Genomic DNA, 27,671 nt, shown 5'->3' with positions numbered 1-27,671 from the left:
TTTGTAATCCTTGAAATAGCAACAGTAATTTGCATATACAAATAAAAATCTTTGTTAGCACTTTGTTGTTTAATTTCAAATTTCTAATCTGATTTATATGTTCATGCAGAGACATATATACACATATGTGTATATATGTCTCTGGTTCATGTCAATTATCTGAATTCAAGTGGATGTGATACTCGATTACTCAAACAAAGACCGATAACTCATTCGCATTAAACATTAAAAATCTTTCACTTATTCTCACAATGTAAACAACCATGACCTGAAAATGGAAGAGATAGGGGAAACTATTTTTGAGGTTTGATAATTTTATCAACAGTTAACAGCTGATAGATAAACATAAACAGCAAACAAAATCCCTGATATTATGTTTTCGAAACTTAGACATATACATTTTGGTCATTTTGAAAGTTGTTACGTCTAAGTGTGTCATGTGAGGATTAATATCGTTCTAAAAAAAAAACGCAAATCGTGTGACAGCCAGCACATGTACAGAGCTGTATGCATAACACATAACACATAAGTAAATAATCATTAGAAAGCTTTCAAACTCTCCATAGCATCAGATGATAAGAGTCTCACATTTATCAGTACACCACATTTGTTACAATTAAAAATCCCATCGTCTCCTATATACAATATACATGTATGAATATAATATGATTTAAAATCATACAATGTTGCTTTCTAGACGCAACACTCACATTTTACATGACTTCTGTAGGATACATATCGCCTCATCATTCTTGGGACGTATGGTCCATATCTCGTAAAGCATTAATGCATCATCCATACTTTAAGTATTTATTCCATTGAGGTTATAACATAAAAAAATGACACTACCATTGACTACCCTTTGTATGTTTGTAGGCAGTGTCTGCGCGTACCCGCATGCAGGTACAAATGGTCAAATTGCCGTTCTAGGCTGTGCGTACCCGCATGCAGGTACGAATAGTCAAATTGCCGTTCTAGGCTGTGCGTACCCGCATGCAGGTACGAATAGTCAAATTGCCGTTCTAGGCTGTGCGTACCCATATCCGGTTTTCTATTAAAATGCCGTCGGATCGGGAATGAAACATGAAATATATACGGAATTTGTTGCAATTAGTGAATAAATTGATTAAAACTACTCAGAATTTTTATAAATATACACATATATATATGTAGGACTCTAAAGTGCGATGGGGACGCTAAAATGCGATGGTCACGCTTAAGTGCAATGGCCTACGCTAAAGTATGATGGTTTGATACGCTAAAGTGCGTTTTTCTGCAAATACATCGACGTTATAAACGTTCGACAGCATTATGACAAGAATGTTTGTCCAGATTAAGGATTTTTATTACACGAGAAAAGAAAGAAGAGAAGAGAAAAAAAATGATCACAATCTGGAATTTTTGGTCGTTGCTGGAATAGGTTAACCTAATTTGTGAAATTGTAGAAATAACTTTAATCAAAACATTTACTTTCTAATTGAATTATTCAATACAAAAAAAAAAAACTCTATGGTTTGTTATTTCTGTTAAATAATAAATACTAGCATATGTCAATTAGACAGCAACCTAACAAACAGATGTGTAGTATCATCATACTATATGATTGCCAATACGACAACTATCTATCTTAGACCTAATGTCATTGAAATATGCAACTTTAAGTATGACCTTTAAAGGGAAACTTCGCAAAAAAATCAAAAATTGATATTATGTTTATTCTGTATAAAAATGCTCAAATTCATAGATATTAAAGTTTTATTCTGCTAGATAAGAGATCACCATCGATTTTAAATTTAGAGTATCAATTCTCTGCGGTCGGCCATTTTGTCACCTTCTCCGATTTGCAGTCAAGATATGTCTAAGGACCAAAACTACAGTAACCCGATGTAGTCCGTAATTGCGTGTCGATATCTCGTCAATCGTACGGTTGTTTTATCCGACTAGTTAACTAACTTGATACGGAAAATTTTATTCTTTTTTTTTAAATAACCAGGATCTGTTATTTTTAGACTGATAATATATGAATTAGTGAAAAAGTCAAAATTTCAAATCATAAATAAGTCTTCCGTGAAACTTGTCGAATTGTTTTCGGAAATCTAATTATTTCATAATTCTTTTATGTAATAAACTTTATTCAAATAAATTAGGATCTTCGCTCCACTGATCACCCGCATGGCTTAAGGTATTACTCCCAAAGGTATTGGAGGGGGTGTGAGGTGACACGTCCAGGTATTCAAGCGATTTCCTGTCGAGTTTGCAAATTCATGCATCGTTTCACTTCTTAGTGTATTGATAAGTGTACACGGCCGATAACTTATAACTTTCCATTTTGAACTATTAGGTGTATAATATACAACTCTATCTTGCGTGTCCGAAAGTGATATTACTAAACTCATACGCTTGTTTATGAATAACATTTCTGGTGAAAAGAAATTTATTTATAAAATATAAATAATACCAAAAAAAACCAAAAAACAGATTTGATGAAATAAAAATCTATATACGTATTTTTTCCAAGTGTAAATTTGGTAAAATGTAATATATACTCGTTGTCAATGGTGGAGGCCAGAAATATTGATTTAAAAAAATGTACGCACTTGTCGACCATTCGTATATACGCCTGGATCATAAGTTACGGAACTATAGCGCAAATTAAAATATATACATGTATACATAGAACATAAGAAAGAAACATTCATTTTGCGTAAATTGGGGTAACAGTTTTGTAAAATGACAAGTTCACGTATGCCAACAGTATGTAATCATCAAATGTCAATAGACTATTGTATACCAAAAGAAGAAGAAGAAGAGATTTAAATACTGGTTGATATATAACTTTATTTGGCTCATCGAAGTTATGGACATTTATATATCAATTAGATTGTTCTCGAAAAAAGGAAGAAATTCGCCATCATCACAATTGTTCCGACATGCATGTAATATATATACGCAACTGGAAGTACACTAATACCGAGGGATGTGAATATTTTCCAGGAAAACTATAGAGTATCAAAGTTTCAAATCGATTTTGGGATTTATTTTCTCTCTTGATATTCAATGACAGCAATTTGCAGAATAAACTGCTTGTCCGCTTTTCTGGTATTCTTGCCAGTTGAAAGAGACTTATAATTACATTAAAAAATAGGGAAAGATGACATTTAATTCGTTCATTTTTTTTTATACATCGTTGGTCAAATAGCTAAAGTATTATATATAGTTACGGTGTGAGACGAAGAGTATTTTAAGAAGGACATTCCCGATTATGTATAAATTTTGTTGATGTTTTTCACACTTGAAAAGCATATCTGTTCGTAATTTGTTGATTCCATTTCAATTAGATCCTTTAATTTCCTGTCAATTTTTTAAAACATCTTTTTTCAAATATCTGAAGTATTCATGTGTTGTGAATTTTATTTTGATGAACACATTAATTCCTAAATAGGTAATTAAAGATCACTTTGGATTGACTAAAATATAATATAATTGCAATTTTTAATGATCTGTTTGAAATATTTAAGGCTACCGATCCTAATTTGAAATAGTACAATTTTTAGTTCATAAACTCGTGTTTAGAAGGCTATTTTTATTTATAAATACTTCAATTAAAATAATTCAGTATTTTATCGTTACTAAAGTATTCAAAAGTCATATTCATTAAAAGTGATCTTATGCAAAATTTAAAAATTTACAACAGCTATCCAGTTATTGTGCGATCTTATTATTCCCGTTAATTTAATTTTAATTATTTTTTTTTACATTCATGTGTCTGAAACTTTGTCTGACTCCCGTTTACGAAATGTTCTTCACACCTGAAATGCCAGTGAACCGTGACGCCTAGATTTCACTAAATGAGGATCAAAAGATTAGAATTACATAATGCTAATCTTTTAATTACCTTGAGTTAAACTACGCATTCTACATTCTTTGGGTGTCACAAAACAATACACATTTTATTGTTTCCACCGTACAAGCAAGTGAAAATGATTGCTGGAATGAAGCAAAAAGGTCAGAATACAAACATGTATTTTTAATACACTATCGATCATGTCAGTTTCATATGTTTGTTTAAAGTATTTTTAGAAAAAAAATCATAAAAATGTTCTATTGTATGATTTACTTTTATTATTAAAATTCATTTTAAAAAATCCACACGATCTAATTTTAAAAGTTGCATGACTATCTCTTATTTTTCGTTGGTTAATAGCTACACCAGAAGTCGTCAATGCGCTTTAAATCGCGTTATTAGATGGTTAACGAACAAGACTTAAATGAGATATTTTCACTCCCGGCATGCATCAAAGACTTAAACTACGTCACATAAGTCAGGAAGTTTCAAAAAATTAAATTAATAATTCCCAATTTTCTTCTTTATTAGATTTCATATCAAAATAAAACTTGGTGAATATGTTTTTTATGGTATTATGAACATAATAAGATGAAAAGTGAAAAATCGCGAATTATCCCTTTAACACAGGGCATTGTCTTATAACATATTATTTTATTAAAAAAAAGACTTCCACTACATTCCAGATGTACTAACAATACTTCCGTGTAATCATTACACCTTTTGAACAACTTTTATACTTTAAATAAACATAAGAAGATGTAGTATAAACTATCCATTCAATCCCAAATGTCGTTCATGTATGCAGCTAATAATCATACGGCCGTCAACGTAAAGCATTGGTCCATGCCGCTACAAGCTATATAGGGTTATACAATGACACGTGTAAAACAATTCAAAAGATAAAGACTACGGCTTGACACATAATCAAAACAATAAACGAAAATGTAATAAGAACTCAGCAACAAACGAAAACCATTGCCAGAACCACATTCCCGTTACACCATCGGACTTTAGCGTGATTTCTGATCGCACTTAAAAAACAAACAACCATCGCACTTTAGCGTCAGATACCATCGCACTTTAGCGTAGACCATCGTACTTTAGCGTGACCATCGCACTTTAGAGTCCTACATATATATACAGGTAAGTAAACAGTTTTTTATACTACCGCAAAAATTTTAATTTTTTGGTCGTACATTTGTATATTGCTATCACGTTGGCGTCGTCGTCGTCGTCCGAATACTTTTAGTTTTCGCACTCTAACTTTAGTAAAAGTGAATAGAAATCAATGAAATTTTAAGACAAGGTTTATGACCACAAAAGGAAGGTTGGGATTGATTTTGGGAGTTTTTGTCCCAATATTTTAGGAATTAGGGGCCAAAAAGGGCCCAAATAAGCATTTTCTTGTTTTTCGCACTATAACTTTTAGTTTAAGTGAATAGAAATCTATGAAATTTTGACACAAGGTTTATGACCACAAAAGGACGGTTGGGATTGATTGTGGGAGTTTTGGTTCCAACAGTTTAGGAATTAAAGGCCAAAAAAGGGCCCAAATAAGCATTATTCTTGGTTTTCGCACAATAACTTTAGTATAAGTAATTTATAGAAATCAATGAAATTTAAACACAAGGTTTATGACCACAAAAGGAAGGTTGGGATTGATTTTTGGAGTTGAGGTCACAACAGTTTATGAATTAGGGGCCAAAAAGGAGCCCAAATAAGCATTATTTTTGGTTTTTGCACCATAACTTTAGTATAAGTAAAAAGAAATCTATGAAATTTAAACACAAGGTTTATGACCATAAAAGGAAGGCTGGGTTTGATTTTGGGAGTTTTGGTCCCAACAGTATAGGAATAAGGGGCCCAAAGGGTCCAAAATTGAACTTTGTGTGATTACATCAAAAATTGAATAATTGGGGTTCTTTGATATGCCGAATCTAACTAAGTATGTATATTCTTAATTTTTGGTCCCGTTTTCAAATTGGTCTACATTAAGGTCCAAAGGGTCCAAAATTAAACTTAGTTTGATTTTAACAAAAATTGAATCTTTGGGGTTCTTTGATATGCTGAATTTAAAAATGTACTTAGATTTTTAATTATTGGCCTAGTTTTCAAGTTGGTCCAAATGGGGGTCCAAAATTAAACTTTGTTTGATTTCATCAAAAATTGAATAAATGGGTTCTTTGATATGCCAAATCTAACTGTGTATGTAGATTCTTAATTTTTGGTCCAGTTTTTAAATTGGTCTACATTAAGGTCCAAAGGGTCCAAAATTAAACTAAGTTTGATTTTAAAAAAAATTAAATTCTGGGGCTTATTTGATATGCTTTATCTAAACATGTACTTTTATTTTTGATTATGGGCCCAGTTTTCAAGTTGGTCAAAATCAGGATTCGATATCAAGTATTGTGCAATAGCAAGAAATTTTCAATTGCACAGTATTGCACAATAGCAAGAAATATCTAATCGCACAATATTGTGCAATAGCAATTAATTTTCAATTGGAGTTATCTTTCTTTGTATAGAATAGTAGTTGATAATATATGTTGGAAATTTGCCAGACATGACTATGATGTCATTTTCTATTTTTATTTGCCAATAACTTTATGTAAATAACTTCATTGGAAATTTGCCAATATAAAATGTTGCTGATGAAGCTTTTTTTCCTTATCTAATCTAAAATGTTTTTAGATAATGTATGTTGGACATTTGCCAGACATGACTATGATGTCATTTTCTATTTTTATTTGCCAATAACTTTATGTAAATAACTTCATTGGAAATTTGCCAATATTAAATGTTGCTGATGAAGTTTTTTTTATTGTTTTATACAATAAACAATGTATATTCACTTTTACTACCAACCAATCTTTACCATTCAGTGATAACAAGCACTTTATTTTACATTTTAATATTTTATGATGTATTTAAAAGAGTAGTTATTGTTGCAGTGATTCAGTTTTGGAAAAAGGGAAACGGGGATGTGAAAAAAAAAAAAATGGGGGGTTAAATTTTTCTCATTTCAGATTTCATAAATAAAAAGAAAATTTCTTCAAACATTTTTTTTAGAGGATTAATATTCAACAGCATAGTGAATTACTCAAAGACAAAAAAAATTTTTTAAGTTCATTAGACCACATTCATTCTGTGTCAGAAACCTATGCTGTGTCAACTATTTAATTTTAGATTTAAATAAGTTTGAAGAAGAAATCTTTAATTGATTTGTAAAATCTTGACATTTGTTTTGTGTAAAAAAAAACCCATGTAATGTCAAAAATTTGATCACAATCCAAATTCAGAGCTGTATCACGCTTGAATGTTTTGTCCATACTTGCCCCAACTATTCAGGGTTCGACCTCTGCGGTCGTATAAAGCTGCGCCCTGCGGAGCACCTGGTTCTCAGTTAGTAAATATTCTTAAAATGGAAGAGAGTGATATTATAACTGTGGGGAAGACTTTTATAATTTTGTTCATTTTAACCTGAATATGAATACCTGAAATATTTCATTATATTTCAGGTGCAACAGTAGAAGTAGTAAAAGATGAATCTGCTGTTTTGAATGGAATATTTTTCCAGGATAAACCAATGCAAAATTTCTTTGATAAATATCCTGAAGTCTTACTTATTGACGCAACATATAAATTGAATGACTTACGACTGCCTCTTTTTGTTCTTATGTGCGTTGACGGAAAAAAAAGTTTCTGTTTTACATTTTACTAAAAGATTATTTTAAAATATCATATATATATGTAACACTCAGAAACGTGTCCTTCCCCCCAAACGTGTCTGATTCTCCAAAACGTGTCCACATCGACGTCACTGAACTGCAAAACATGTCTAGTTGTAAAAGGGCGCCAAAGCGTTTCATTTGTACAAACGCCCAAACGTGTTCAACGCCCCAAACGTGTCTATATATAGCTTTTTTTTTTCTTTCACTGGAATTATCATTCTTGTCCATATTATAAGTAGGTTGGTTATTTAGGTATTGCTTTTTTATTAACATATACTCATTTTACTATTTCATTAAAAAATAGAAATATATTTTCTAATCCGGCAGAATAACCTTGGTAAAGTGGTAGCGTCCGTTCGGCTAGTTTTAAATGTCAATTTCTTTCATATTAAAGGCCTCTATTATACACAAAGATTAAAAAAGTTTCTTACTGAAGTCATTAAAAAATCGGTCTTTTTACTCGCTCTTCATTTTTTTAAAATGAAAATCCCAAATAGTATTTATCCTAAATTTTAGGTTTCCAGCTTCACTAAAGACACACGACATAATGTCCAGTGCCAAATATTTCATGCATTATTTGAACGACATCAGTAAATACTGAAGATAGGTCATATTATCAGGCATACCTGGAAATTGGGATTGTGCCTAAATTTTTAAGGTTACTCGAGATAAATACTAGTTGGGATTAAAACCTGATAACTACGCAGTAAATGATTTGGAGAGCTTTTAAAATATCAGAAGTGTTGAAAAAAGTGAAGTCAATTTTGCTGAAAGCCTGCCGTGCAATATTCGAATTAAAATAAAAGGCATGACTGGAGTTTATTAGCAACACATAACTTATCCATAGTAAACGATTAATTCGTCTGTTCTAGAATTATGTGTATGTTCGTTCTAAATGAGCATGAACTACTTGAAACTAGACAACAGGCGATTTCAGTCAAAAGTGAATTCGTATGTTACAGATTGAATTTTCAGTTATAGTAATCAGTGAAAACCGGCATTGAACAAACTAATGCTAATAAATGACCACTTCTTCAACTATGTCCCCCATCACAGAAATGCCGTGAACGTTATTGATGTCATTTGGGACATACATGTATTACCGCGAAAAGACGCGAGACGATATGGCGTTTAAAGTGGACACATTTGGGTGAATAACAATTATCGGACACGTTTGGGGGTTATGAAATCGGACACGTTTGGGCAATATTGAATATTTAGGACACGTTTGGGGAGAATAGACACGTTTGGGGGAATCGGACACGTTTGGGGGGAAGGACACGTTTGGGAGTGTTACATATATATATATATAGGTATATTTTTAAATTATTAAAATGTTATTCTTTAAATTTTCCGTGATTTAAATTTTATAATAGTAGTAATTTCTATCATGTTTTTTCTTTTACAGGGACTGTACAGTTTCATTTTCCATCATTGTGCATTTAATTTTGCAATGTTTATTATGTATCATTATTAAATTAATACAATTTGAAAATATTATTTTTCATACTCTTCACTCGTTCTACACGAAATCCCCATATTATCGATTCATTCCCGATCAGATAGCATTTTAATAGAAAACCGGATGTGGGTACGCGCAGCCTAGAACGGCAATTTGACTATTCGTACACGCATGCGGGTACGCGCAGACACTGCCATGTTTGTATCTTCTTGAACAAAAGTATTAATTATGCTTTGTCAAAAAATGTTAAAGTTGTTTTTTTTTTTCAGTAAGTGTAATTTTAAGCAAGATAATAAACATCCATTTAGAAAATAATCTAAATATTTTACTAGATAAAACAGATTTTAATATGATTATATGTACATGTATTTTAAGTGTTTAACTAACATGACAAACATACACAAATGTACTATATTTACCACTTATAATAACTATAGATCTACAAATGTATAAGTACCATGTCTACATGTAAAATGTACATGTATATCTAAATAAGTCATAAATAAAATTTATTTCTGTGGATGACCCATCATTTGACATGACTCAATACACATGAAAACTCTCAAGCAGAAGATTATTTCTTTATGTGTATGCTCTAAATTCAGACAATATGGCATCAACATCCAATTTTTGGTGGAAGAAGACTTCAAATCTTCTGAAGGCCAATGGTGCCGACTTTAAATTCATTTTAGCCTCCGTATGCCGCATTCGTTTCTGTGTATTACAATTTCATTACAACTTCTGATTCCTGACACCGATTTTTACACATGATTAAGCATCTGAATCATTTAATTTGTAAATTAGAATTGAAAAACAATCACTATCGTAAATATGTACCCTTTTATGTAAATTATTTATAGATTTCATCTCAACTACATGAACGTTATTTGTTTACTTGTAACCGGATGTTTTTACTGTAGATATTTGTAGTACGCATGCAAGAATTTGGTATAGGAACAACTCGCCCTGTTTACATGTTCATCCTTGGTCTGTTCGTTCTGAGTTCTTTCGCCCATTTAAATGTCTTTGTTCTATTATTAATATTACTTTTACTGTTGAATGGTTTCATGTGATATCCGTTTCACGGGGCTCGGTACTTATACATCTCGTCAATGTGTTTGTATTGGCTTTCATTTTTTTGTGGTTTGTTTTGTATTTTTGCGACTTTTTGTATTTCTTTTGTTCTTATAACGTGACTCTGTACTTTAAAAGATCCCGTCAATATGATATTGTTCTATTATATGTCATTATGATATATTTCTATTATGAATTACAATATACGTTGAACCACAAACGTCAAAATCATTCAATTGCGTAGTGGAATTAACTATTTTTGGATTCTTATAAATTCTATATATAACTTTTGGACTAGTTTAAATCTCGGTCTATTTCTTAAATTTATTCTTACATACATTTGATTTTTTTAACCCTGTATGCTAACATTCCCATGAAAATTTTAAAATTGTTTGTACGCACATTGAACGACAAATTTATGTGATGTATAAAATTTTCTGACGTCAGACACTCAAATCAATAAATGTGTTTGTAGATATTAGATGTTTTTGTGTTCTGTTAAATTGTTCCTTTTAAAATTGTTAAACGATGATGACTGGTGTACCCATATTTTGACTTTTATTTATTGTGTCTGTTTATTTAACGCATCAATGTAAAAATATCGGAAATTGATGAGACTGTCATTAAAGTGAGAGGGTTAGCGCTATAGAACAAGGTTTAATCCACCATTTTCTAATTTGAAAATGCCTGTACCAAGTCAGGAATATGACAGTTCTTGTCCATTCGTTTTTGGTGCGTTTTGTTGTTTGATTTTGCCGTGTGATTATGGACTTTCCCAATTGATCTTCCTCTAAGTTAAGTATTTTTGTGATTTTACTTTTTAGTACGTTCGCCCTGTGTTCATTCTCTTTACTCTTTTATCAAGGACGTTTTATAATACGTCCTTGCATTTATTAAAAAAATTAATATTAAGGGTATCGTTAAAAAACTCTAAAACATGATTTAGTGAAAATCATCTGTTTCTTATTTTGTTCCAAAGTTTAGACAATCGTGTTCAGCTAATCAAATTCTGTGTTTCTCATGATCAATTAATAAGCCAATCAAAAACGTTTTCTCTGAAGATTATTCTAACATGCTAGATTTGTGTTGTTTTCATCTAGTTGTAAAATGGGAGTTTTCATCTGCAATCGTTCTTACACAGCTTTTAGAATAAAAGCATGGCTGATTGACAAATTTCAATGATGCAGTACTACCAAGTACTACCATAAAGATAATGAATAGTATTTTTTTCACTAATTTATTGACATAATACTTGTTGTATCATATTTTATTTTTGTATTCAATTTATTAAATCATTTAAAGAACAATTTACTATTCTTTTTTCACACAGACCAACAAACCGTTTTGGACACCCCCACCCTCTGTTATGAGTGGTGTCCCTTAAATGAGGGACTGTCCGTAAAACAAGGGGTCATTTTACTGTTGAAAATAAAGAAAGAAAATTTTAAAGATTTTTAACTCAAAAGTGGGATAATTCATTGTATTTGGAACAACTTTTCTAAATGAGGCTCAGGGGTCAAATTGATAAAGAAGATAGAAGTTAAGAAACATCACAAAATTCTTTTGACATGTTTTGACCATTTTATACTTGATAGATGCATAGTTCTTGAGAAAAAACATCAAATAATATGAATATAAAGGGGCTCATCTTTTTACAGTGGCTTGTAATGTTCTACCAATGAGGGTTATGACTCATTTGGAGAGATGTTCCCAACCTGTTAAAGGTCCATCTTTGTGCATAATTCAAAATTGAAAATTTCAACAATTATCTAATATTCTTACGCAAGAAAATAAACCCTGGTCTGCTAGCTATATGTTCATCTTTTCTACCGCTTCAATAACTAGAATCATGCAAACAGACTTGTAAGTTCATCATACAAATATGACAATCCAGATCATGGAAAATACTTCGCTAAAAATTGTAACCTTTAAAATTGTTGTCGCGCACTAAAAACCCCCATGGGAACTTTCAAAAGTTGGCTGGTATGTAACAAGTCTTACTATTTTTATGTCCCATTTATGGGCATTATGTTCAGTGGCGGATCATAAGTGGGGGCCCACTGACTGACATAAGAGGGGCCCGCTCCAGTCATGCTTCAGTGATTCCCTATATAAGCAACCAAATTTTTTTCCAAAAAGGGGGGCCCGGGCCCCCCCTAAATCGGCCTCTGATGTTTTCTGGTCTGTCTGTCCGTCCTGATTCAGGTTAAAGTTTATGGTCGAAGTAGTTTTTAATGAAGTTGAAATCCAATCAACTTGAAACTTAGTACACATGTGTTCCTTATGATATGATCTTTCCAATTTTACTACCAAATTAAAGATTTTACCTAATTTTCACAGTCCACTGAACATAGAAAATGATTGTACAGATGGGAAATCCATGTACTTATGACACATTCTTTTTTGAATAATAAAAATTACGTCATAACGATATTGGAACAAACCAGGCTGGGTTAGTGGGGCTGCTTTTATGGTAATTCAAGTAACCTTTTATCCACCTTCTTCCACCTCAGAGCTATCAGCTCTTTGATTAGTTTATAGGTGTTGTGTCTATTTCTTTTCTATTGCATCAAGCGCACATTCATAGATTTTAGCAAGTCAACATGGTGCCTCAATTATTATTAATATTGCAATATGTCTGCTGTGGATTTTACACTAAATAGAAGTCAACGAAAAAAAATATCTTTAATTCAAACTGTACTTTTAAGTATTTTATATAAATGATCATGATGATATAAAAGAGTAAACTTACCTTGTACAGTGTACAGCTGCCTCTCAATGAAAGACATGTTTATCCTCTGCTAGGAACAAAGTTACCACAGGCCAGTACAGTGATGTCTTTTTTCCTCTATAAGGAACAAAGTCTTATTCAAAGGTGGCTTTTCTGTTCTACGATGGTGGGTTTGTTAATAGTGAAAGTAAAATTTTTTAATTTAAGATTTGTATGTATGATATTGTAGGATTCATTATACAAATTGTCTGGAAACAAAAACAAAGGATTTTTTGGAAAAAATAACCCTTGGAAGTTAAGGTACTTTATATTGAAGAAATGTGGAAATCAACCTGTGTTGGAATGTTACAGCAAAAAGCCAAAAAACAGAACTACAGCTCCAAAAGGTAATGTACTTTATATATGTAGTGCAAAAAAAAACAACAAGGCTACATTACTGAAAGGTAATGTTTAATATCATTATAATAATAAAGAACAGAACTACAGTACTAAAATGTATTGCTATTTTAAAAAAATTTGCTTTGATCTCTTGTGATATTTTTTCATATCAAGCTACTTGAGTTAAACACCCACTGTTTTAAAAGCCATCAATCATCTTTATATATAGTACAACAATGCAGTAAGGTATTGTACAGTATAACTAATTAACTGTCCCAAAAGATACAGTTTCAGTACATGTACAACCAAAAAGTAATGTACAATTGAATATAACTGAAAAAAAACAAAAAAAATAAACCATGTATTGCATAAGGTAGTGTACAATGTAAAAGAAGGAAAAACAGGAACACAGTACTGAAAGAAGATGTACAATATAACTGTCCCAAAAATCAGAACTTCACTCATCAAACATAATTCTATAACAAAATGCAATTGACAAAATAAGAAATTAACCCAAATATTTATATCTAACATCCAAAAAAAGAGGAAAATGTATATATACATGTACATGTACATGTATGTTCATGATAAGCTCTGACTTTTTTTTATCTTTTTGTTTTGTTTTCTCTAATGGTTAGTTATGTAGATGAATTGCTGTGCAGTTTGTCAACAATTTGTTCATGTTCAGTTATTAAGAAAGCTGCTGCATAAATCATATCTAAAGGGGGGAAAAAGAAAAAAAACATACAAAGAAAAAAAAACACCTTAGAATGATACAGCTTATTAGGTCTCTTTTTTTCTGTGAAGTCCTTAGCTTATTATCATGAGTTCTGTGAAGTCCTTAGCTTACTATCATGAGTTCTGTGAAGTCCTTAGCTTACTATCATGAGTTCTGTGAAAGTCCTTAGCTTATTATCGTGAGTTCTGTGAAGTCCTTAGCTTATTATCATGAGTTCTTTGAAGTCCTTAGCTTACTATCATGAGTTCTGTGAAATCCTTAGCTTACTATCATGAGTTCTGTGAAAGTCCTTAGCTTACTATCATGAGTTCTGTGAAAGTCCTTAGCTTATTATCGTGAGTTCTGTGAAGTCCTTAGCTTATTATCGTGAGTTCTGTGAAGTCCTAAGCTTATTATCGTGAGATCTGTGAAGTCCTTAGCTTATTATCGTGAGTTCTGTGAAGTCCTTAGCTTATTATCGTGAGTTCTGTGAAGTTCTTAGCTAATTATCGTGAGTTCTGTGAAGTCCTTAGGTTATAATCGTGAGTTCTGTGAAGTTCTTAGCTTATTATCATGAGATCTGTGCTAGCTTATTATCATGAGTTCTGTGAAGTCCTTAGGTTATAATCATGAGTTCTGTGAAGTCCTTAGCTTATTATCATGAGTTCTGTGAAGTCCTTAGCTTATTATCATGAGTTTTGTGAAGTCCTTAGCTTACTATCATGAGTTCTGTGAAGTCCTTAGCTTATTATCAGGAATATCATTATTACAAATGTATTCTTTTAAGTTAAAGTTAGTTATGACAAATAATTGTGTTTAGTAGAAAAAATTCAATAATTTTTTAACCAATCTTCTATTATAGAGAAAATCCCATTACTACCTGGATTCCATTTAGAGAAAGTAACAAATACAAAAAACAGAGCTTATGTCTTCGAACTTACCAGCCAGGATAAATATTTGTGTTTATCAGCTGACGAGCAAAAAAATATGGATGTGTTCGTCTTCTTGTTGATGTCTCAGCTTAAACTAAAAGAACAAATTAAAGGTTTGGAAGTTGTGCAAACATTTACTATGTAGTAACAATTCATTTTATTTGTGGCATACTAATTATATGTAAATTTAAAAAATAATTTAAGTCGAACAAAATTTTTACACTGAATTAAACAAGAAAAAAAAGAAGACTCTCTTTACTCAGACTGTAACAATAAGTATACATTGTAAATCAAGTTAATGGAAATAATTTAAATAGCAGGGCTCACGCTACCATATGCATGCGACTACTGGGACAAAGTCGCTTTCCTGTCTTTATTTGCTTTGCCTGACTGTTGAATAAACTGTACATTGTTTATCAAATTAATGGAACTAATATATGTTTATTGATTGTTGCTTGCTCAACTTGAGTGACATTAATTTCATTCTATATTCCAAAATGTGGAATGTTTTTATTCTTTTGAAAAGAAATTTTATTGATATAAAAAGAAAAATTTGTAAATTGAAATATACAAATATACTAAAACACAGGAATGAAACAACTCTCAGACATTGCTTGTCAATGAAAATAATTTCTATTTATTAATAAATTTTATTTACATGCATATAATGTAGTACACTACACTACATGTATATTAATTCAGTGTAAAAATTACAGAACACACATAAAGTTTATAGCATGCTAAACTGGTTATTTTCAATTAATTATCATAACAAGTTTTATTTCAGATGATTTTATCATTGTGAAGCCAGAAAACTCAGATGTCAACAGGAGAATAGGAGCAAAGGGAACTAACTGTATTTTACATATCTCCCCATGGGGAGTAACTCTTGCCTTACAAGCAACAAGGACAGTGTTGGCACAATGGCCATTGAAAAGCATCAGGTATTTTGAAGGGGGTAAAAATCAATTTATGCTGGAAGCAGGACGTGTAGCTCCAATGGGAGACGGGACATATATATTTCACACAGAGGACGGAAAAGAAAACTATGCTTACGACTTACTAGACCAGAGGATTGTTGATGCCTTGACCAAAATGCAGGTTAGTAGGTTCAAACCTTAGGCTATTCTAAATCAAAATATTACCTTATCAATTTACGATTCAAGATTGTTTCATTTCAATTGTACTTTAGACATTTGAAAAAGTGCAGATAGGTAAAGGAGTGGTGAAACGATGCACCAAATGTAAACATGTCATGCATACTGCATCATGTTTTGTTTTGTGTGATTTACTTATATACTTACCAACTTTACTAAGAATAGTGATCTGAGGGTCTGTCTTTATACAATTACTTTTGTCATTCCATTTGGATTTTCAGATCTAGAGTTACAGGATTTTAATTGAAAAAAAATGATAATATTTTATGTGTTCAAAATAAATAATTTAAAAGTAAGGCTTCAGTACACATGTTTTTTATTCAATATTCTGTATGAACTTTACACTCCCTTATTGAGGAACATACATTGTTTTTTTTTTTTAACATTTGAGCATATTTTCTCTTTTTAATGTAGCCTGGTAGAAGGGGGACAACAGAAGAGATGGAAGATTATGTATTAGAATCGAACAATTTGACCTTGCTGACCTCTGTTATACCTTGTATGATTAATCATCCTGATCATATAAACATCATGAGGGACAATTGGAATATTGACATTAATGGTGAGTTGTATTTAAGTATAAGTTGGAATATTGACATTAATGGTGAGTTGTATTTAAGTATAAGTTGGAATATTGACATTAATGGTGAGTTGTATTTAAGGATAAGTATTTTAGGTCATGTTGAGTCTAACAGTAAGTAGGAGATATTTTATTGCAATATAATTTATTATTTTAGTCTCTATGACCTAATACAGCAATGGAATGAGATTGAATTTAGATTACTTTTAAACTTTGCTATAGCATGATGATATGTGTGTTCAGTTTATACAAAGTATTTCAATCTTGATGCATTTTTTGACTCGCCAGTTTAAAAAAATAAAACCACAGTAATTCTAAAAAACTAAAGGGATAATAAAAATTGTATATTAATAGGAAAGGAACATTTTTGAAATAAACTTTACAATTATAATTGTATTTGGTTTACAGTAATTAAACATTTGCATTTAAAAAAAAATCTACTCAAATTTAAGTATGGTGAGTCTTTTATTCCATATTTATAGTGCATGTTAGACAATGCAAAGTCAAGATAAAAATTGATAACAAAAATCATGCAGATCTTAGATTAATGTTTATGTAAAAATGATAATAAAATATCTTGCACTGTTATTTACCTCTGAAATTTGAATATCATTTGAAAAATTTACCAAATCTTATACAAATAATATTTTCAGGAAACACAATAAGAACAAGACCAACAGTTCATGTCAGACAGACAAGTAATGCAAGTGAAACAGGGTAAGATTTGACAAGATTAAAAATGGCACATATTTAAACTGATAGTTTGTCAATACTGTATTTATACAGCAAGGATTGCAAGTGGTTAGATGGTATAGATAATTTCACTGAGTGCTGATTCCATGCCATACTGTCGGAAGGACCTTATGTATAGATATGGAAATAACTGTTCAGGATGAGGTTTTATTGGACAATTATTTTTAAGATTATAAAGTTTCCATGTAAATATAGGAAAATATCATTTATACCAATTAGGGCTGTTTGAGAAAAGACTATGTCTTCCCAGGGATGGCATTATTATTATTTTTTTTTTAATTTCATGTGGATAGTTTTATTTGAAATACCAAAGTGCAAAGGAATGTTGTTCAGACTTGTTCTAATGTATTTGTATTTCTTAGAGTGGTGAGGGTTAATAAAATGTGCTGTCCATAGGGGAGTGGGGGGGGGGACTCAAGGTCATTGTACAGCCTTCAATGATGATTTGTTTTTGTCTGTTTGAAATATTCATATTTAAGGCAAGAACTACTTTAATTTTTTTATCACTCTGGATCTAATTGCAATGGTTTTTGTATGTACTGTGTGAACAGAGATGCTGAAATCCAATGTCATCATTATTCTATCATTTTTTTTTTTATAGTATACAAGTTTTTATACGACCGCAAAATTTGAAAAATTTTTCGTCGTATATTGCTATCACGTTGGCGTCCGCGTCGTCGTCGTCGTCGTCCGGCGTCCGAATACTTTTAGTTTTCGCACTCTAACTTTAGTAAAAGTGAATGGAAATCTATGAAATTTTAACACAAGGTTTATGACCACAAAAGGAAGGTTGGTATTGATTTTGGGAGTTTTGGTCCCAACATTTTAGGAATTAGGAGCCAAAAAGGGCCCAAATAAGCATTTTCTTGGTTTTCGCACTATAACTTTAGTTTAAGTTAATAGAAATCTATGAAATTTTGACACAAGGTTTATGACCACAAAAGAACGGTTGGGATTGATTTTGGGAGTTTAGGTTTCAACAGTTTAGGAATTAGGGGCCAAAAAAGGGCCCAAATAAGCATTATTCTTGGTTTTCGCACAATAACTTTAGTTTAAGTAAATAGAAATTAATGAAATTTAAACACAATGTTAATGACTACAAAAGGAAGGTTGGTATTGATTTTGGGAGTTTAGGTCCCAACAGTTTAGGAATTAGGGGCCAAAAAGGGACCCAAATAAGCATTTTTCTTGGTTTTCGCACCATAACGTTAGTATAAGTAAATAGAAATCTATGAAATTTAAACACAAGGTTTATGACCATAAAAGGAAGGTTGGTATTGATTTTGGGAGTTTTGGTCCCAACAGAATAAGGGGCCCAAAGGGTCCAAAATTAAACTTTGTTTGATTTCATCAAAATTGAATAATTGGGGTTCTTTGATATGCCGAATCTAACTGTCATGACTGTGTATGTAGATTCTTAACTTTTGGTCCCGTTTTCAAATTGGTCTACATTAAGGTCCAAAGGGTCCAAAATTAAACTTAGTTTGATTTTGACAAAAAATGAATCAGTTAGGTTCTTTGATATGCTGAATCTAAAAATGTAATTAGATTCTTGATTATTGGCCCAGTTTTCAAGTTGGTCCAAATCGGGGTCCAAAATTAAACTTTGTTTGATTTCATCAAAAATTGAATAAATGGGGTTCTTTGATATACCAAATCTAACTGTGTATGTAGATTCTTCATTTTTGGTCCTGTTTTCAAATTGGTCTACACTAAAGTCCAAAGGGTCCAAAATTAAACTTAGTCTGATTTCAACAAAAATTGAAATCTTGGGGTTCTTTGATATGCTGAATCCAAAAATGTACTTAGATTTTTTATTATGGGCCCAGTTTTCAAGTTGGTCCAAATCAGGATCTAAAATTATTATATTAAGTGTTGTGCAATAGCAAGTCTTTTCAATTGCACAGTATTGCGCAATGGCAAGAAATATCTAATTGCACAATATTGTGAAATAGCAAATTTTTTTTAATTAGAGTTATCTTTCTTTGTCCAGAATAGTAAGCAAGAAATATCTAATTGCAAAATATTGTGCAATAGCAAGATTTTTTTTTAATTGGAGTTATCTTTCTTTGTCCAGAATCAACTTAAAGCTTTGTTATATACAATATACAATGTATATTCACTTTTTACTACCAACTGATCAATTATAATAAATAACATTCAGTGATAACAAGCAGTTTTTTTTACATCTTAATATTTTATGATGTATTTAAATGAGTAGTTATTGTTGCAAACTCCATTCGAAATTTTAATTGAGATTAGTTTTGGAATAAGGGAAAGGGGGATGTGATTAAAAAAATTGGGTTCAATTTTTCTCATTTGAAATTTCATAAATAAAAAAGAAAATTTCTTCAAACATTTTTATGCCCCACCTACGATAGTAGAGGGGCATTATGTTTTCTGGTCTGTGCGTCCGTCCGTCTGTCCGTTCGTTCGTTCGTCCGTCCGTTCGTCCGTCCGTCTGTCCCGCTTCAGGTTAAAGTTTTTGGTCAAGGTAGTTTTTGATGAAGTTTAAGTCCAATCGACTTCAAACTTAGTACACATGTCCCCTATGATATGATCTTTCTAATTTTAATGCCAAATTAGAGTTTTTACCCCAATTTCACGGTCCACTGAACATGGAAAATGATAGTGCGAGTGGGGCATTCGTGTACTGAGGACACATTCTTGTTTTGAGAGGATTAATATTCAACAGCATAGTGAATTGCTCTAAGAGAAAACAAAAATTTTAAGTTCATTAGAACACATTCATTCTGTGTCAGAAACCTATGCTGTGTCAACTATTTAATCACAATCCAAATTTAGAGCTGAATCCAGCTTGAATGTTGTGTCCATACTTGCCCCAACCGTTCAGGGTTCAACCTCTGCGGTCGTATAAAGCTACGCCCTGCGGAGCATCTGGTTGTAATATAAATCTTTACAAATCCTACATACAGTCAAAATATCTGTTTTGAGATATTGATATCCATTTATTTGGCACCTCCTTCTGTTTGTTGAATAAGAAAAAACAGTAAATGATAGTACTTCTTTTGTAAGAATTAAAACCAAATTCATTGTTGGTGCTGTGAGCCTGATATAAAGGCTTACAGAAGTCATTTTAATCAAACATATAACTACTTTGAATATAGTGTTTGTACATGCATTTATTCCCAATACTAAACCAGATCTTTTCAAAATTAATACACATGATAATTTGTGAAATTATTACTGAAAAATATGAATACGTTTTTATATCTTTAGGTCTGATCTTGGTACTCCTGGAACCCCTGGTCCACCTCTACCAAGTAGGAGACCAGAAACACCATCAAGTAGATATCTGGCAAGTAGTTCCCCTGGCCGACAACAATCATCAAAAGTACCATCAGTTGTCAACTCAAGTTTTCAAAAGAGTAATTCTTCATCATCATTAGTTAGTCGACCACCACTTCCAACACCTACATCAGGAGCTTTGTCTAATTCTCAGCGCTCTCGTCCAGTGCCAGCACCATTAAATAGGAGTAGTACTGCTGATGGTAATTATTTGAGAATGAACTCTTTGTCTGCAGTAAAAACAATAGCCCAGAATTCAGTGCCACCGTTTTCACCCACGGGTGAATGGAGCCCCCCTCCATCTTTTCAGGAAGCTACAAATTATAGTTTAATGAGTCCTGGACATGTTGGCAGAGATGGTTACTTAAATCCCAGAACTAGCGTTATTGAACTTCAGGAAATAGCACTAGAGAAATTTAATCAAAATGTGCCTGATACTTATCTCTCTCCCACTGCTGAGTATGAAACAACATTTAATACAAGCAGTTTGCCACGGGAAAGAGGGTCAACATCTAAGCCATCAAATAACAATGACAATCATTATAGATTGCGCTCCTTGAGCTGTGAAGATATTAAAAAGGGTCAAATGAGACAAAGGGCAAGAACTGCCAACTCACGACAGGATGCTAAAAATAATTCACGAGAAACTACAACAGCAGAACCTTTTCCTCGTATTCAGGAATTTAAGGGAAGTATGGAATTATTGCTACAAGATGAACGAGGATATTATAATATTGATGGACTTAAGGGTACTATTGATTCTAGTCATGCGCCTTCAGTTGCTGAAGTACTTCAAAAGTTTGATGAAACTGCCAAACCTCCATTGACAAGAGCCATTTCTAATCCTAATTTCTTACAGTTACTAAATAAAGACAAGTTAAATGATATACGAGTAGAAAAAGCCAGATCAATCCATGGTTCTAATCCAAACCTTAAAAAGAGTAAGTCTTTACTGAACTTATTCAAACGTTCAAATAAGGAAAAGTCTTCAATTACTAAAGAAGAAGGCTATTCCTCTAACAAGGCTAAAAGTCTTCCAAATAGTCCATGTAACTCTTTACAGCGTCAGTATAGTCATCCCAATATCTCTATTAATGTGAAAGGCATTCATGTGACTGGAAGAACTAGATCTTTTAGGAAACCTAGGCAATATGAAAAATCTCCACAAATACAAAGAAAAGAGGGGAAATCCCCACAAATTCAAAGAAAGGATGGGAAATCTCCATTGCCAACAAGGAAAGATGGAAAATCTCCCAAATTTAAACGCAAGGAAGATAAATCGCCTCAGTTACATTATCGACATGAGAGAGCAGCGTCAGATCCACAGGTCCTAGAACAACATTCTCCACAACCTACACGTAGAACAAGACATGATGTAACGCCTTCGGTTTCTTCCTCAGATAATGAATTCGCCAATGGCCGACCAGTTTGTCCAAGTCGCCAGGCATCATCTAGTTCTTTAGGACATAAAGTACATACTGTTTGTTAGATAATTCTCACAATAGTTAGAAAAATGTAATCACTTTTTATCTTGTGAAAAATACTGCTTTATTTACAGAAAAACAAACATCATGCCATATATGCACTTTTTAAATCATATGTTATAATTACTAAAAGGATGGCTGTAAGCAACCATGAAAATGTTTTTTCACTAGTTGATATTTTAAATGAATCTCCATTGAAATGATATGATAGGTACCTCCTCTTTTTTTATGTATAATTTGAATCTTAGAAAAACTTTGAAGTTAGAAAATAGTTGCATAATTTATAAAATTTTGCTAGTTGACATTTTATTGAGAGATTAACATGAAATACAGGGTTTGAAATATGTCATTTGTGACTTAAAAATGAAGCATTTCTATAATAGATTTTGTTTAAAGAAAACACTTGTTGTTAAATGCAATTAGTTAGCCATTAAGACATTTTCACATTCCAAAGTGCAATCTAAAATAGGGCATATAGGATGCTTTTGGTTTATTGCTAGTCAAGGTACATAAGTACTTAACATTTGTTTTTATATTGTGTACAATTTAATTGTGATGAACAAATTTTAGATCAAATTAATAAATTTATTTGTATGATTTTAGGTAAAGAAGGTTTTAAAAGATTTGTAAATATTTTAGTATCCCTGACAATATCGAAGTTCTTATTCTCACACTAATTCAGAGATTATTGTTTTTCTTTTATCCTTTTTACTACTGTCAGTTGTAGATGTAAGTTTTATTAGTGATGATATGTTAAAAGATGACATACAAATTTAAATTTGCAACCTTCTAATCATAGATTGATGTCTACAAATATTAATAAATAATACTCCAGGTAGTTTTTCTAATCTAATTTAAGTCTTCATTACTGTTTTTCCCTTCTTTCAGATTTATTCTCCTTTTCCAACTAAAAAAACAAGAAAAGTATGTGAACTCATCATTTTCATATCTGCCAAGCAAATAAAATTTTGGTCAGGAAAAATTTTTTAGGCACACATTTTAAACTTTGGAGAAGACTGCAGATATCAGGCATTTCTTGAAAGAAAGATTTTTTAAATATGTGAATTATTAATATTTTGTAGAATGTTGCCAAAAATATTTGTCATGATTGAACTCTTTAAGTTTGTTTGATAAAAAAAAAACTATAGAGTTGTATTTATTTATAGCAAAATACAAAAGAAATATTAATAAACAATATTGCTTATCTTCATTATGGTGCTTTGGTAGGGCTTCCAGAAATTAGAAAAATACTTAATTTCTGCAATTGTTTTTGCACCATTTTTTTAACATGAAAAATGCCAATTTAAACAAATGTAGTTGTGCATTAGAAAACGAGAATTGCAAAATAGCATCATGTAAGACTCTGTCAATTTCTTGTTAATTTGAAGGCATTTTTCTTCTTTCAAAGATATTATTATCACTCATAAATGCATGGCTATATAAAACCTTGTTAAGATGTTGTTGGGTATAGAACTGTGATCTTTATAATATAATAGTTATACTAATTTGTTGTATAATTTTTATTGAACATTTTATTTGTTCGACTTTTTAGAATTTAATTGTATAGATATGTTAAACATTGTTGTATTGTGTAAATCTTTTGTGTGTACAGTTGTTATAAACTAAGTCTAACTTAAAATGTAATTTAGAGGTCATCTAAATTCTTAAGCATTCACTTGGCTTGACCATCATAGGGAAAGATCCACGTTTTTTGTGAGGGTAACTGTGATTTCCATATTTGTCAAAAAAGTTAATAATTTTATGTTAAAAATGATAAATTGCCAATCAATGGAGAGCATATTCCCTCTACATTGCACATCCCTACATGAAACTGCATCTGCCTAAAGGGATAGCCTTCATAAGGGCTATCCCATTAAAATGTATGTGGAAGGGTAGGAAGGGAAGTTAAATTATTAAATGTGGGTCATGGGTCTTTTTTTCAGTATGTGTCTATCTAATTATGCAAAATTATCTAAAAAATGGTTCTTGATTGTAGGGATATTTTGAAAGTTCCTTCCTACCCACTCCCATACATTTTAATGGAATAGCCCTTAACAACATTTTGATTGAACATTGTGGATGGCTTCTAACTGTATGTGTCATAAAATGTAAAAATAGTTATTATGAAATAATAAAAGTGATGTAATATGTTCATGTTGAATGTTTACAAGGGAAGAAAGATTAATGAACAACATGTCTAGTTAATAAATTATGTAGGTGTTTCTTTAACTTGTGTGCAATAATAAGATAGATTTGAAAGCTTTTTATACAGTTTTGATATAAATGTTTCATGTATTACATGATAATGAGGAAAATTTAAGCATCAATAAATGTGAAATTTATAAGGTAAAGTGCATGGAATTAGTAAAAATGAACAGTTAAGTTCTAAGACATTTCATAGACCTTGTCGTATGATATTATTGATCTTGTGTTATAGGTTTGTTTGTCTTATTGGTATTTTAACAACACAAACCCCGTTGATTTATCAGTAGACAACAAAGTACCTAATAATAATGACTCAAAAAAAGGCATCAATAAGACAAACAATTTTGATATTTATTTTTGATGTCTTTCATTAAGATTTACCATCAATTTTCATTTGTTCTGGCATTAAGAAGGTATTGTTAATGTTCTATTAACTGTACCCATAGCATGTAAATTCTTCTCTTCTAGAAAAAAAATCTTATGAGGTGTAACTGTATTTTTGTCTCATTATGTTGTACAGGGAAGTCTAACTTCATTTGCTTACTTTTATATAATGACATTTTACTGAATTTAATTGACCCACAACATGCAATTAATTTTTTCCAGGTCATTTGTTGAGTATGGAATATTTGTATATAATCATAAAATACTGCTAAATGTTCAAACGCTTACAGAGTATTTATTTTGATATGTTTTTTTTATTGGAATTTTTGTACAATACCTATTTTTATCCCATTTAAACCTGATGTTGCCTTTGTTACAATTTTATATATTTTGAGTGTCTAGAACTGTCTCAAATTATTTTTACACTTTTACAGAAAGATTTTTACAATCTTTCACTCTAAGGCAAGATGTGATGGACATTCACACATCTTTTTCCCCTGAAATAAAAAAAAAAGCATAAATGAAACCAAAGACTTTATATGTGAGAGTACTTTTTAATATTTGTCAGTACTTTCATGACATTGATAATATAATAAAACTCCTTAATTTTAGTACCAGCAAACATTATTTTAAGAAGTCCTTAATAAATAAAGGTGTGATAGATTTAACATTTAGTTTGTTTACAGAAATACCATTATTGCATTTTAATGTAGTAAAAATATTTTGAGACAGTCCCTATGTGTTTTTCAGTTTATATATTGGTTGCTTGTTGGTTGTATTGCTTAGTAAGTTTGGAGGAGGTTTCATGTTAATGTCAAACACCCTTTTTTAACTGTTATAAATTTTATGATCCTGTTATTCATGTCTTTTAACATGTATTAAAGTAAACACTGAGGCTAATAATTCTTATTGTTATCAGAGGACCTTTTGTTATTTTCACTTACACAGAACAATGGACCATGTTCACATGTGTTCAGTCTGATTCAATAACCGTAAATTAAAAAAATATCTAGAGCCTTAAACTGATCATTAATTTACTGAATTGGTCAAATCATGGAAGGAATTTTTGTCCAAATACATTTGGTGAACCTTTGTTTTAGGTTTTGTGAAGTGTGTTAAATGATTTTGTATCATAATTTTAGAACTTATCTTATCTCAATTCAAATTTTATATATTAATGTTGTCTTGTTCGGTGGCATTACTTTGAAAATTTATGATGTTTTGTTAATATGGTATAATGTTTTTTTAATACAATGCTGGTTAAAGGCTAGAAAATATGCAATATTGTTTGTTATACATAATTGTTACATTAAATATAGTTTGCTTTATATTTGTTATGTTCCTCTGTTAATAATCAAATGTTTTAATACATATAGAAAGGAGTAGGTCCAGTAAGACCTCTTTTTGGCCCCAAAATATAACAGTTTTACAAAATTATTAAAATGTAAACTTTTAGTTATTTATTTGACAGTAGAATGCTTCTGCTACATAAATATGGGCTGTTTTTGACAATACAATGCACATATATCGGGTACTAGCACCATTAAGTCATGCTAAAATACTGAAATCTTCACAATTCCATCTTTTTAGTTAAATTTTATATGGTTTTCGTGTTAAACAAGAGTGGCCGCATTCGTGTTCATCCTTAATATTGAAATGTAAGTTGTATTTTATGATAATACATAACATATATAAAGGTTGAGGATGAACACGGATGCGGCCACTTTTATTTTTAACAAAAACCATCTGAAAAGTGACATTTTTCGGCATATTTGGTAGATTATTCATATTTGAGCTTGAATTGGATCGTTTTTAATGACTAAATCAGTTACAGTTACAATCTTCCACAGAAACTAATTGATTCAAATGAAATAGACACTTAAGTGTTTAAAAAGTGGTCAAAATCTTTCGTCAGATGAACCTGAAATTTGAGGCCAAAATCGGACTTTACCTGACCTACTCCTAAAAAACGAACAAAACCAGTCATGTTATATGTATGTAATGTAAAGAGAACATGGCCAAAATGTTTTGGTGAGTTATTTTTCTCAATCCAAGCAAAAAATCCATCGTCAATCCAGAAATGTTATGATAAAAAATGAGGCTACACCAACACAAGGCATACCTTAGAAATATGTGTCCTTGGTATTTCTTATCACTTATTTGTTAATGTATGTCATTTTTACCTACATTAAACAATTTAAAACTTACTACCAAAATGAAAAGAATTTAGCTAGTAAAAATATTCTCCTCTCCTCTCAGCCAAATGGATGAAATGGTAGCAAATTTTTGTTCACTGTTTGGAGTGTGCCTTGACTTTTTATGATAGATGAACCACATTGGTCTGCTGAAATTTTCACTAAACTATTTAAAAAAATGTATAGGTTCAAATTGAAGAATTTTAATTCTTAATTATTATTATTATTCAGTATTAATTTCCATCAATCAGTTGTCAATATCTACAGTACAACCTAACTATTTGTCACTGTTCACAGTGAAACCTAATTTAAGATCAAGTCAAAGTATATCAACCCATTTATAAATTTATTGTTTTATATCACAATTTTCACAGTTTTATAATATCAGAAAATAAGAACATTAATGCTAAATTTTATAATAAGTTGCAAAAAATTTAGTACAGAGACTTTAATGATTTTTATTTATATGATAAATTTATGCTGCAAACTATGTATTATGACAAGTTTCCAGTATTTATAAATTTCCCAAAACTCCCAGGTTATTAAAATAACTTTGACTTGAACTTAAGGGTGTCACTTTATATTTAGTTGACAGCTTCACCTATTAGCATAATAATAATAATATAAATGTTGATGAGCAATATGTGTTAGTATACTACTTAACAATGGAGACACTAACAATCAAAGGTCATCTTATATTAATTCAGATGAAAAATAAAATATTAAATGTT

The 27,671-nt window shown here is 31.1% G+C and overlaps 1 protein-coding gene across 1 annotated transcript; it reads left to right on the top strand.

Annotated features, from left to right (window-relative positions):
- Positions 1-244: 244 nt before the first annotated feature.
- LOC143063232 (uncharacterized) lies at positions 245-27,671 on the top strand. The gene is made up of 7 exons (XM_076235239.1): positions 245-304; positions 13,075-13,231; positions 14,804-14,986; positions 15,661-15,974; positions 16,445-16,592; positions 17,264-17,327; positions 20,604-27,671. The coding sequence occupies exons 1-7, from the start codon at positions 275-277 to the stop codon at positions 22,159-22,161; spliced, it is 2,454 nt and encodes an 817-aa protein (XP_076091354.1). The 5' UTR covers positions 245-274; the 3' UTR covers positions 22,162-27,671.

Source organism: Mytilus galloprovincialis, chromosome 2 (genome assembly GCF_965363235.1).
Source record: "Mytilus galloprovincialis chromosome 2, xbMytGall1.hap1.1, whole genome shotgun sequence".
NCBI lineage: Eukaryota > Metazoa > Mollusca > Bivalvia > Mytilida > Mytilidae > Mytilus > Mytilus galloprovincialis.
This window is presented reverse-complemented; position numbering and strand designations above follow the sequence as displayed.